Source organism: Delphinapterus leucas, chromosome 16 (assembly GCF_059928025.1).
Source record: "Delphinapterus leucas isolate spDelLeu-1000000601 "Yukka" chromosome 16, BTC_Dleu_Yukka2, whole genome shotgun sequence".
In the NCBI taxonomy this organism is placed as follows: domain Eukaryota; kingdom Metazoa; phylum Chordata; class Mammalia; order Artiodactyla; family Monodontidae; genus Delphinapterus; species Delphinapterus leucas.
The window spans coordinates 58,840,977-58,854,641 of record NC_143144.1 but is presented as its reverse complement, the minus strand read 5'-3'; the positions used below and the strand labels follow the sequence as shown (position 1 = coordinate 58,854,641).

The 13,665-nt window shown below is 41.0% G+C and overlaps 1 protein-coding gene across 1 annotated transcript in view; it reads right to left on the bottom strand.

Annotated features, from left to right (window-relative positions):
• Positions 1 to 13,665, bottom strand: part of ABCC2 (ATP binding cassette subfamily C member 2) — an 80,938-nt gene that overhangs the window by 65,752 nt on the left and 1,521 nt on the right. Inside the window, exon 2 of the mRNA XM_089898026.1 lies at positions 1,466 to 12,140. Within this exon, the coding sequence (XP_089754152.1) occupies positions 1,466 to 1,678 (213 nt within the window). The 5' untranslated portion in view covers positions 1,679 to 12,140. The remainder of the gene's footprint in view (positions 1 to 1,465; positions 12,141 to 13,665) is intronic.

The window sequence follows — 13,665 nt, the reverse complement described above, 5'->3', positions numbered from 1 at the left end:
ATTCCATTCGTATGAAATGTTTAGAATAGGGAAACTATAGCGACAAAGAGTATACTAGTGGTTGCTTAGGGCTAGGGGAGATGGGGGTTGATAAAGGATTTCTTTTTGAGGGAAAAAAATGTTCTAAAAGTGACTGTGGTGATGGTTACACATACCATGAAAATACTTAAAAAAAAGGACTGTATTTAGATGGGTGAAATTGTATGCTATGTGAATTATTTCTCAATAAAGTTGTTTATTAAAAGTTAATTAATAGCTATGATAAAAATGGGATACTGATTTACTCATTACCCAACCTTTTCTTTGAAGCTCCAGAAAAGTGATAGAAGCCCTCTAACTTGACTGACTAACCAAAAGCTCTCTCTCATCCCTAAGGGTACTGAAGCATGCTGTTCAATGTTCAGTCTAACACACTCTTGACTCAATCCCTATTCCTAGAGTGCATTTAATACCAACATTCAACAAATGTGTACCAAGTGGTAGGCCCTGTGCTGGACACACAGGTCAGCGAGGGAGACAATAGCCCTGCCCCAAGCTCTCGCAGGCTGTTCTTCTATCCAGAGTAGACAAAACACACCACCACCCCACCTCAGAGTGTCAATGCAAATCCAACTTCCTTTGGCCAAATTTCTTCCTTCCTTCTTTTTAGACTGCAGTAACCTGAGGTCATTGGCCTGTGTGCTTATGGAACACCGAATCTAGTTTGCCTCTCTAAAAGCCCTGTTTACTAATCAGGACAGATAGAAAAACACCTAGTGAAAGGAAGTAGATGATAGGTTTTAAGAGGGAGTTTTACAATCTCAGTTGAGGATCTCTCGGTTCTCACAAGACTTTCTCTACATTAATCAGTGCAGCTGGCTGAGAGGCTCCTACCCTCATTCCTCCTGCAGCCGGTTCTTTCCATTATTTCCCTACTCAGGCATGTCACCGTGAGCACACACCCTTCCTCCCTCTACTTTGAGTTAGCATCCACACTCAGGGTTGACTTTGGGAAAATGGAAGCCCTATTTCAGATCCAAGCCTGGGGAGAAGAGCAATGTTTGGATTGGCTGAATGGAGCAGAGGACACGTTAAATAGTTCATTTTTACTTCATGGTAGATGCCAACTGAATTATAGTCTCCTGATTAATTAGAACAGCTTAAAGATAGATAATCCAGCATTTGCTTCTCAAATGCTGAAAAGGCCACAACTATTCAACTGACTGATTACTCATCATTGGTGTTTCCAGAGTCCAATATCCATAGGATTTACGAGTCATTATTCTTATGCAAAAATCAAAGTAACTTAACTAAGAAGTACGGCAGGGGGCCAATGAGGCGTAGGACAGGTGGAGACAGGGACATCCAGAGCATGGCTCTACCTGGAAAAGCTGGTTAAAGACAGGGAAGAAGACACTTGAACCACCAAGAAAATGTCTCTATTGTGTACCACAAAATTAATTAGAAAATAGTGGGGTTCCCATACCTGCTTAGTAAGGTAGAGTTTGGTTATAGAAGATTTCTTGGTCCTGGATCTATACACATAGAGAAACTGCCAAGGGGCCAGGAGCCAAAGGAAGCCCAAGGGAATCCACACCAGAACAGTTTGCTCAAAACAAAGTGGCAGGTCCACCTCCGGGCTATCCAGGAATGAGGAATTCTGGGGGACCAAAATGGAATGATTGTTGGATACATGCATTTTAAAAAAGAGAATACCAGCCCCCAGCTCACACCCATCCCCCTACCCTTGCTTCCAAACAATTTTAACCCAGTTCTATATCCATATTTAGCCTGACCCTTTTACTAGCTGTATTTTCCTATCCAACTCCATTGATATAAATTCACCATTAAATGTCATTTAGTGACTTTTCTGACCAATCCACCCTCTAAAAACCTTTCTTTCTGTGATTCTAAGTGAATTTCTCCACCATCTATTATGATTTAATTTCACCACCACATTTGCCAAGTTGTGGGAAGAAGAGGGACCATTCCTCAACCTAAAGGGGAGAACAGTCCTGGGATATAAAAACTTCTTATTCTAGGGCTTCCCTGGTGGCGCAGTGGTTGAGAGTCCGCCTGCCGATGCAGGGGACACGGGTTCGTGCCCAGGTCCGGGAAGATCCCACATGCCACGGAGCAGCTGGTCCCGTGAGCCATGGCCGCTGAGCCTGAGCGTCCAGAGCCTGTGCTCCGCAACGGGAGAGGCCACAACAGTGAGAGGCCCACGTACCACACACACACAAAAAAACTTCTTATTCTAGTTTTTAGCATTCATTGAACTCACTGGTAGACACTCAAACCTAACCTGCAGGTAGCAGAATGCTTAGTCACACTTTGGCAATTAAACTCCTATAGCCCTAGGGGCTTAAACTGGATCGTGAAGAGGCCTTACATACAGGAGCAGCAATGGCACATTGGAGGGAAAGCTTATTCCCAGCAAGTTTTCTACTGGTCTTTGCACTCTGCAATAAATAGAAGTATCTTGTGAGGTGAAGGTGGGGCACCAGTTCTTACATCTGAGTCATGTGAGGGTACATTATTCTCTTCTTACAAATATTTTTTGCTTTGTTCAGCTGTTTGCACAGACTCTTTAAAGGCTGAGGTGCCCTGACCAAGATGATCGGTCAGATGATTCTCAGAAAGAACTCTCTTGAGACGGACTGGTGAGATCCTGGGGCATGTTAAGCCCCACCTTCCTGTGGTATACATGTCCTGGCCTCGAGGGCCTTGGGGTCCAGGTTCTTTCTAGGATGGGAAGTGCTGTCCACATGCTCTGTTCTCATTCCTGCTCTTCTCCTCTCCCCATAAAATTATTTAACTTTAGAATTCAGAAGAATTACCTAAGATACTTAAACCAGTTTAACAAGCGCTCCAGATGATTCTGATCCTAGGAGCCTGCGCACCACACTTCCTCAAAATCCCTAAATTTCTATTCCACTAAACCATTTGGTACTGATGCTCGTTGTTTTGAATTCTCTGCTTTAATGGTTCAAAAACTGTTTCAGTGCTCAGGATGCCCAAGTTTGCATCCCTAGCCTCAACTTCCAGTCACACCACTAATTGCCGGTTCCTCTAGAACACATCAGTATTATTTCAACATCAACATTTCTCAGCAAGACTCAATCACAGGCCTTCTCTTTGTCCTCATACTCCACAATTCCCCCTCCTAACACTGATGAAATTGGAAGCCTTTCCCTTATTTCTCTTTAGAGAAGGCAATTTTGCAGCTACCTAGTCCAAGAAAAAAGAGTGTGGGATACAATAAACATATTTTAGAGCAGAAATATATTCTCTCTCCCACATAGAATATCCTAGGGAGATATTATGACTTATCTTAAAAAAAAAAGAAAAGAAACCCTGAACTTTAGACCAACTGCACATCTAACTTTTCTAGTTCTTATTAGTGGTCACTCTAGGCTAATCTACTACTTGTTCCGAGTTGAGGAGAGTCAACAGTGAGGACAAGTGTAATTTCTTACCCAAAAAGTAGAGTTGCAGAACTTCTCCAGCATGATTCCTAGATCACTTCTGGAATGAAGACTCTTGTATGACTGTGTTTCTTATTTACTCTTTTCCTCAGAGAAGGTGGAAGGCAAGTAGCAACATATATCTCCCATTCTGATGTTCTGATGTTCCAAAGGCAGGCCTTCGACCTTTCATCCCAACACTTTAATCGTTAACCTTGCTGAGACACATATTTACATTACCCCAGTGGATAGACATGTGACTGAAGAGCCCCAGGGACAGGTAGACACACCAGTTCCCAAAGTACCAGAAGCCTCTGTAGGTGGGTTCATACTTAAAAGGAACCACTGAAAGATGTCAGTACAGCTGGCTCACAAATCAGGAGTGGGGGAGCCTTTCTTTCTCCTGAGGACACATGACCTAAACAGAGAAGCATCAATGGAGGGGCATGTACCCCTAAAACGTGCCACTGCACTTCTGTCTTGAGGCCTTAGAGTTTACAGAAATGTGAAACATCCCACTTATTTTCAATTAAGAATATAGAACTTAAAACATGGTTAAAAATAGTGTAAACTTTGTTTGAAAAAGTCAGGTTATTAAGCAGCAAATCCAAATACGAACCTACACATAATTTGTGCATTTATGTATTTACGCAATAAGAAAACTCAGCAGTTAGGATTGTCGGTGATTTTATTTTCCTTTTTGCTTGTCTGTATTTACTGATGTTTCCATAATTATCAGGTATTATGTATGTAATAATACTTTTAAAGCAAATTTTAGTATTGTGGTAAAAAATGCATAATGTAAAATTTACCATCCTAACCATTTCTAGGTGTTTCTAAACTGAAACTCTATACACCTTAGATAACCACTCCCCATTACCCACTTCCCCTAATAAAGCATATGTTCTTCTAAAATCAGGACACCCTAAAATAATAGCAGCCAGACATGCTTGCCAAGATCTTAAAGTGTAAACACCATCATGTGGAGGATCACGCAGAGCCATTTTGGTTGTCAACACAAAAAAACCCACTTTGCTCTGTGGGTATATACGACTACCTACAGAGATTAAGACACATATTAATCAAACTATCAAAAATTAAATACAAAGAAAAAATATTAAAAGCAGCAAGGGAAAAACAACAACATACAAGGGACTCCCCACAAGGTTAACAGCTGATCTTTCAGCAGAAACTCTGCAAGCCAGAAGGGAGTGGCAGGACATATTTAAAGTGATGAAAGGGAAAAACCTACAACCAAGATTACTCTACCCAGCAAGGATTGCAATCAGATTTGACGGAGAAATTAAAACCTTTGTAGACAAGCAAAAGCTAACAGAATTCAGCACCACCAAAGCAGCTTTACAACAAATGCAAAAGGAACTTCTCTAGGCAGGAAACACAAGAGAAGGAAAAGACCTACAATAACAAACTCAAAACAGTTAAGAAAATAGTAATAGGAACATACATACCAATAACTACCATAAATGTAAATGGATTAAATGCTCCAACCAAAAGACATAGACTGGCTGAATGGATACAAAAACAAGACCCATATATATGCTGTCTTCAAGAGGCCCACTTCAGACCTAGGGACACATACAGACTGAAAGTGAGGGGATGGAAAAAGATATTCCATGCAAATGGAAATCAAAAGAAAGCTGGAATAGCAATTCTCATATCAGACAAAATAGACTTTAAAATAAAGACTATTACATGAGACAAAGAAGGACACTGCATAATGACCAAGGGGTCGACCTAAGAAGAAGATATAACAATAGTAAATATTTATACGCCCAACATAGGAGAACCTCAATACATAAGGCAAATGCTAATAGCCATAAGAGGGGAAATTGACAGAAACACAATCATAGTAGGGGACTTTAACACCCCACTTTCACCAATGGACAGATCATCCAAAATGAAAGTAAATAAGGAAACACAAGCTTTAAATGATACATTAAAAAAGATGGACTTAAATGATATTTATAGGACTTTCCATTCAAAAACAATAGAATACACTTTCTTCTCAAGTGCTCATAGAACATTCTCCAGGATAGATCATATCTTGGGTCACAAATCAAGCCTTGGTAAATTTAACAAAAATGAAATCATATCAAGTATCTTTTCCATCCACAGTGCTATGAGACTAGATATCAATTACAGGAAAAAAATCTGTAAAAAACACAAACACATGGAGGCTAAACAATACACTACTAAATAATCAAGAGATCACTGAAGAAATCCAAGAGGAAATCAAAAATTACCTAGAAACAAATGACAATGAAAACACAACAACCCAAAACCTATGTGATGCAGCAAAAGCGTTTCTAAGAGGGAAGTTTATAGCAATACAGTCCTACCTCAAGAAACAAGAAACACCTCAAATAAACAACCTAAACCTATACCTAAAGCAATTAGGGAAAGAAGAACAAAAAAACCCTCAAAGTTAGCAGAAGGAAAGAAATCAAAGATCAGATCAGAAATAAAAAGAAATGAAGGAAATAATAGCAAAGATCAATAGAACTAAAAGCTGGTTCTTTGAGAAGATAAACGAAATTAATAAACCATTAGCCAGACTAATCAAGAAAAAAAAGGAGAAAACTCAAATCAATAGAATTAGAAATGAAAAAGAACAACTGACATTGCAGAAATACAAAGGATCATGAGAGATTACAAGGAACAATATGCCAATAAAACGGGCAACCTGGAAGAAATGGACAAAATCTTAGAAAAGCACAACCTTCTGAGACTGAACCAGGAAGAAAGAGAAAATAGGAACAGACCAATCACAAGCACTGAAATTGAAACTGTGATTAAAAACTTTCCAACAAACAGAAGCCCCGGATAGATGGTTTCACAGGTGAACTCTATCAAACATTTAGAGAAGAGCTAACACCTATGCTTCACAAACTCTTCCAAAATATAGCAGAGGGAGGAACACTCCCCAACTCATTCTACGAGGCCACCATCACCCTGACACCAAAACCAGACAAAGATGTCACAAAGAAAGAAAACTACAGGCCAATATCACTGATGAACATAGATAAAAAAATCCTCAACAAAATACTAGCAAACAGAATCCAACAGCACATTAAAAGTATCATACAACATGATCAAGTGGGGTTTATCCCAGGAATGCAAGGATTCTTCAATATACACAAATCAATCAATGTGATAAACCATATTAACAAACTGAAGGAGAAAAACCATATGATCATCTCAATAGATGCAGAAAAAGCTTTCGACAAAATTCAACACCATTTACGATAAAAAGCCTCCAGAAACTAGGCACAAAGGGAACTTACCTCAACATAATAAAGGCCATATATGTCAAACCCAGAGGGAACATCATTCTCAATGGTGAAAAACTGAAACCATTTCCTCTAAGATCAGGAACAAGACAACGTTGTCCACTCTCACCATTATTATTCAACATAGTTTTGGAAGTTTTAGCCACATCCATCAGAGAAGAAAAAGAAATAGAAGGAATCCAAATCGGAAAAGAAGAAGTAAAGCTCTTACCATATGCAGATGACAAGATACTATACATAGAGAATCCTAAAGATGATACCAGAAAACTATTAGAGCTAATCAATGAATTTGGTAAAGTAGCAGGATACAAAATTAATGCACAGAAATCTCAGGCATTCCTATACACTAATGATGAAAAATCTGAAAGAGAAGTTAAGGAGACACTCCCATTTACCACTGCAACAAAAAGAATAAAATAGCTAGGAATAAACCTACTTAAGGAGACAAAAGACCTGCATGAAGAAAACTATAAGACACTGATGAAAGAAATTAAAGATGATACAAACAAATGGAGAGATAGACGATGTTCTTAGATTGAAAGAATCAACATTGTGAAAATGACTATACTACACCAAGCAATCTACAGATTCAATGCAATCCCTATCAAACTACCAATGGCATTTTTCACAGAATTGGAAGAAAAAATTTCACAATTTGTACAGAAACTCAAAAGACCCCAAATAGCCAAAGCAATCTTGAGAAAGAAAAACGGAGCTGGAGGAAATCAGGCTCCCAGACTTCAGACTATATTACAAAGCTACAGTAATCATGACAGTATGGTACTGGCACAAAAACAGAAATACAGATCAATGGAACAAGATAGAAGGCCCAGAGATAAACACACACACATATGGTCACCTTATTTTTGATAAAGGAGGCAAGAATATACAATGGAGAAAAGACAGCCTCTTCAATAAGTGGTGCTGGGGAAACTGGACAGCTACATGTAAAAGAATGAAATTAGAACACTTCCTAATACTATACACAAAAATAAACTCAAAATGGATTAAAGACCTAAATGTAAGGCCAGACACTGTAAAACTCTTAGAGAAAAACATAGGAAGAACACTCTAGGACATAAATCACAGCAAGATCCTTTTTGACCCACCTCCTAGAAAAATGGAAATAAAAACAAAAATAAACAAATGGGACCTAAGAAAACTTAAAAACTTTTGCACAGCAAAGGAAACCATAAACAAGACCAAAAGACAACCCTCAGAATGCAAGAAAATATTTGCAAATGAAGGAACGGACAAAGGATTAATCTCCAAAACTCACAAGCAGCTCATGCAGCTCAATATCTAAAAAACAACCCAATCCAAAAATGGGTAAAAGACCTAAATAGACATTTCTCCAAAGAAGATATACAGATTGCCAACAAACACATGAAAGAATGCTCAACATCACTAATCATTAGAGAAATGCAAATCAAAACTGCAATGAGATATCACCTCACACCAGTCAGAATGGCCATCATCAAAAAATCTACAAACAATAAATGCTGGAGAGGTTGTGGAGAAAAGGGAACCCTCTTGCACTGTTGGTGGGAATATAAATTGATACAGCCACTATGGAGATCAGTATGGAGATTCCTTAAAAAACTAAAAATAGAACTACCATATGACCCAGCAATCCCACTGCTGGGCATGTACTCTGAGAACACTGTAATTCACAAAGAGTCATGTACCACAATGTTCATTGCAGCTCTATTTACAATAGCCAGGACATGGAAACAACCTAAGTGTCCATCAACAGATGAATGGATAAAGAAAATGTGGCACATATATACAATGGAATATTACTCTGGCATAAAAAGAAACAAAATTGAGTTATTTGTAGTGAGGTGGATGGACCTAGAGTCTCTCATACAGAGTGAAGCAAGTCAGAAAGAGAAAAACAAATACCACATAGTAACACGTATTTATGGAATCTAAAAAAAAAAAAAATGGTCATGAAGAACCTAGGGTCAGGACAGGAATAAACACGCAGACATAGAGAATGGACTTAGGACACTGGGAGGGGGAAGGGAAAGCTGGGATGAACTGAGAGTGCCATGGACTTATATATACTACCAAATGTAAAACAGATAGCTAGTGGGAAGCAGCCGCATAGCACAGGGAGATCAGCTCAGTGCTTTCTGACCACCTAGGGGAGTGGGATAGGGAGGGTGAGAGGGAGACGCAAGAGGGAGGAGATATGGGGATATATGTATAGCTGATTCACTTTGTTATAAAGCAGAAACTAACACACCATTGTAAAGCAATTATACTCCAATAAAGATGTTAAAAATAAATAAATAAGAGTCAAAAAAAAAAAAAAAGGATGGACTTCCATACTTTTCTCTGTGTGTTTATAACAGCAGAAAATGATTTAGGCCTTGAAATGAGATCAGATCCAGGATCAGATAAAGGCATGACATTATTATAGTGGCTTTGGAACAGACCTCTGACCTTACAAACAGAAACAATCTGGAAAGATGATATTATAGATTTTTAAAAACTGGGGCTCCCCTGGTGGCACAGTGGTTGAGAGCCCGCCTGCCGATGCAGGGGACACGGGTTCGTGCCCCAGTCCGGGAAGATCCCACATGCCGCGGAGCGGCTGGGCCCGTGAGACATGGCTGCTGAGGCTGTGCGTCTGGAGCCTGTGCTCCGCAACGGGAGGGGCCACAGCAGTGAGAGGCCCGCGTACCGCAAAAAAAAAAAAAAAAATCCACGAGCGAGGATACAAAGAAATCTAAATGAACCAAACAAGAGGTTGATTTGGCCCATGAGCCAAATTTATCTGACTCCTATTTCTGTCTGGTCTCGGAGCTAAGATTGGTTTTTACATTTTTAGTTATAAAATATGAAAAAGACTATTCAATATGAACAGCCTTTCAGTAAGAACTGCTCAATTTTGCCTCTTGGGTCACTCAGCCCCAAATATTTACTATTTGACCCTTTAAAGAAAAGTTTGCCAACTAAACTCCAGAAACGACAAGACCTTTATAAGACAGATGAGAGCCACAGCAGCTTTCATCTCTGCCTGAAATGGAGCAGGGAGTAGTCTACCATAAAGGGGGTTCAGCAGAAATCACTATCTTCTAACAAACTTTTCCAGGCCATGTGTGGGGCTGACAGATTATACTCTAGAAGAGCCAGAGAAACAGTCAGAATGAAACAGGAGGGAAAGGGGCAGGGCACAACCCTTTAAGAATGACATAGCCGTTGTGGATGTGACATAAACTGGTTAGAACCGATTAGGTCCAAGATGGCGGAAGATTCAACTTCCAGTAGACCTTGAGCCTCGTTATATGCTCATTATAATACAGCAGCATGCTAAATGACAGGGCCATAGGCACCATGACAGTTCCAAGGCTGACCATAAAAGGCTAAAACTGGGCAGTGGCCCAGTTCCTGGAAATCCCTGCCCCTTCCCCCAAACAGTTGGAATAATCCTCCCACCCATTAATCTGTGAAACTACCCAGTCCAGAAAAACCAACCACCCCATGTTTCGGGGCCTCTCACCTTTTGAGACGGACTGCATTCTGTCTATGAAATGTGTATCTCTCTAAATAAACCCATTTTTGACCTATTACTCTGCCTCTCACTGAATTCCTCTGTGCTGAGAAATAAAGAACCTGAGCTTCATTAAGCCCTGAGACCAGGTGTGCAATCTTAATTAAAAGACAGTGGATTCAGGGACTTCCCTGGAGGCACAGTGGTTAAGAATCTGCCTGCCAATGCAGGGGACAAGGGTTCGATCCCTGGTCCAGGAAAATCCCACATGCCGTGGAGCAACTAAACCCATGCGCCACAACTACTGAGCCTGCGTGTCACGTGTCACAACTACTGAAGCCCGCGCGCCAGGAGCCCGCGCTCCGCAGTGAGAAGCCCACCCGCCGCAACGAAGAGCAGCCCCCGCTCTCCAAAACTACCGAAAGCCCGTGTGCAGCAACAAAGACCCAGTGCAGGGCTTACCCTCGTGGCGCAGTGGTTGAGAGCCCGCCTGCCGATGCAGGGGACACGGGTTCGTGCCCCGGTCCGGGAAGATCCCACATGCCGCGGAGCAGCTCGGCCCGTGAGCCATGGCCGCTGAGCCTGCACGTCTGGAGCCTGTGCTCCGCAACGGGAGAGGCCACAACAGTGAGAGGCCCGCGTACCGCAAAAAAAAAAAAAAAGCAACAAAACAAACAAACAAACAAAAAAACCCACAAAGACCCAGTGCAGCCAAAAACAATACAGAATTAATAAAAAGACAGTGGATTCGAGTTCCAGCCTATGGGTTCAATCCCAATCTGGGTTTTGGCTGGGTTCAAGTCCCATCTGAGTTGTGCGGTTTCAAGACTGCACTGTCCCCAATTCTTTGCCACACTGGTCTTACCAAGCGCTGAGAACAGTACAACAAAACTGGAGAAGGCCGTTAGGAGAGCTGAGAGTAAACACCGAGGCGTTCTAAGCTTTCACCGACGGAAAGTTAGGGCAGAGGCAGAAGAGCTGAGAGAAACCCCTCCAATGCAATTCCACCTTCACAGAGAGTAAGACCACCCCACTCATGCTTGGAAAGGGCAAGGAGGGCAGCAGCAGCAGGGCTGAATGAGATCTCCCAAGAAAACAAAGCAGGAAGCAGCGATAGAGGTAATCAACCCAGAGAGGTTTACCAAGACTTTCCCGCCTGAGTTCTATCATCAGAGCCAAGAGAAGTATACAGCCTGAAGGTAAACCTCATTCCAATGTTGAACCCATAGGCCCACAGCTCACCTTTCCTGGGTCTTCTGGTGAGTGGTGTAGATAATGACTGAACTTTTTGGCTCTCACCAGCCAAGTCGCTTTTCAGATTTGCATTTATCAAATTATTCTTCCCCTCTGGTGTCAGTAATGTGGGATTTTGGCTGGCTGACCATTCATCAGTGGCAATTTCTGTCAGGTGGCATTCAACAGGAACCCATTCCGTGGCAGGTGGCAGACAACAGGAAATCTTCATTTGTTAACCTTGCTTGTTCGCTTTTGTCTGTCATAATTCTGGTATTTCTGTTACCGAACCAAACTTGGGTCTGCTGGCCCGCGCGCAGCAGAGCCAATCTACTGACACTGGGTTGTGGTGAAGGAAGGTGCAGCGTTTATTGCAGCGCGTCAGCAAGGAGCCCAGGAGCGCTGGTGCTCAAAACACCAGAACTCCTCGATGGGCTTCAAAAAGCATTTTTAAAGGCTAGGTGAGGGAGGGGCTTCCCAGGGTATGCAATCAGCGCATGCACAATTCTCTGATTGGTTGATTGTGAGGTAACAGGGCGGTGTCAGAGGGGTTAACATTATCGATCCTTAGGCACCAGTAGGTCTGGGGGCTACGTGCTCATGATCATCAAGTAGTTAATTTCTTCCATTTGGTGGTGGTTTTAGCATCTGTAAAAAAAAAAAAGCTCAGGAAATGTGCATAAAGACTATTATCTGGGTACTTCAGAGAGGAGCTAAAGCAGAGGATATGGGGGAGGGGTTTGTCCTAGGAAGGTCCCACAGGGTCCTGCTGGGTTACATTTACTGGCATTTAAAACTGTATGTTTGAGAAGTTGTTATTATCATGTGCTTCTGATCAGAGTTAGAATACACTGTGTCTATTATACACCGGTGTGTGATTCTAAGGCTCAGAGCCTTCCTCCTTCCTCTGAGCCATTAGCTTTTTTCACGTTTACCCATTAGTTGTCAGTATCTGCAAAATGGAATTCCTTTACCAGGGATGATAAAAATACGCATAAACTTCTACAGAGCTTCTGACTTTAATAAAGGACAATATCTAAGGGGCCTTAGAAAGTCTCTAGCATACAGGAGTCAGCTTTCTTTGATTAGCATACTAAAGCTTCTAAATTAACACAATTCCAATTCATGTCCCTTCAGGACTCTTTAAATAGGTTCAAGAGAGTGAGAAGAAACTATGTTATTAAAATTTAGGCAATTTAAAAATTTAACTGAGGACCCGTTATATAAATCAAGATTTATAAATTGCCAAACTCTAAGCAAGTTCTATTCTTTTAAAAACTTGTTTGAAAAGCAACACCAGTATTGCAATTCTAACAAAATACCTGTTATTCTCTGACAATGATGTTAGACCTCTATTTCTCAAGCAAATGGAGGAGGATTTATTGACTGCATTTGTCTAGCAAGTAAGTTGTGAGAGCAAATTAGCTATGCTTGGTAATGTTCATCCAGATTTAAGAGAGGACCTGATGCGTGGTATTCTAAAAATAAAATGAAACCCCCGTGATGTCTCTTGCAAGTAAGAGGAGCCAAAGGTGACTAATAGAGATTATAATCATGTTTTAAAACAAGCAGGGGACTTCCCTGGTGGTCCAGTGGTTAAGACTCTGCACTCCCAATGCAGGGGGCCCGGGTTTGACCCCCTGGTCAGGGAACTAGATCCTGCATGCCACAACTAAAGATCCCACATGCGGCAACCAAGATCCCATGCGCCACAACTAAGACCCGGTGCAGCCAAATAAATAAATATATATTTTCAAAAAAAAAAAAAGAAGCAGGGTTTGTACTTGTTTGTGCTTAAACATTTTGTGTAGCCAAAAAAAAGAGAAAGTTGAGGATCTAAATTTCATTAAAACAAATGCTTAGATTATGGAATACGTACTGACCCAGGTGGAATATATATATAATATTAAATGAAAAAAGAAGTGTGTGGTTCTGGCATGAAGGGGCGTGAAAGTTACCATTCCATTCTAACAAGTATAAAGCTAAACAAACTGAAAAGTCAAAAATTTTTCTCAGATGGATAAGAGAAGTGAGGTCATAGGGCAAATTGATGTCCCCCAAATCAGAGAGACAGGCAAATACAGAGAATCACTATTTACCAGAACAAATATCCATGAACTAAAATTTCTGTGGAACCAGTGCCAAGGTAGGAAAAGCTGAAGCATTATTGACT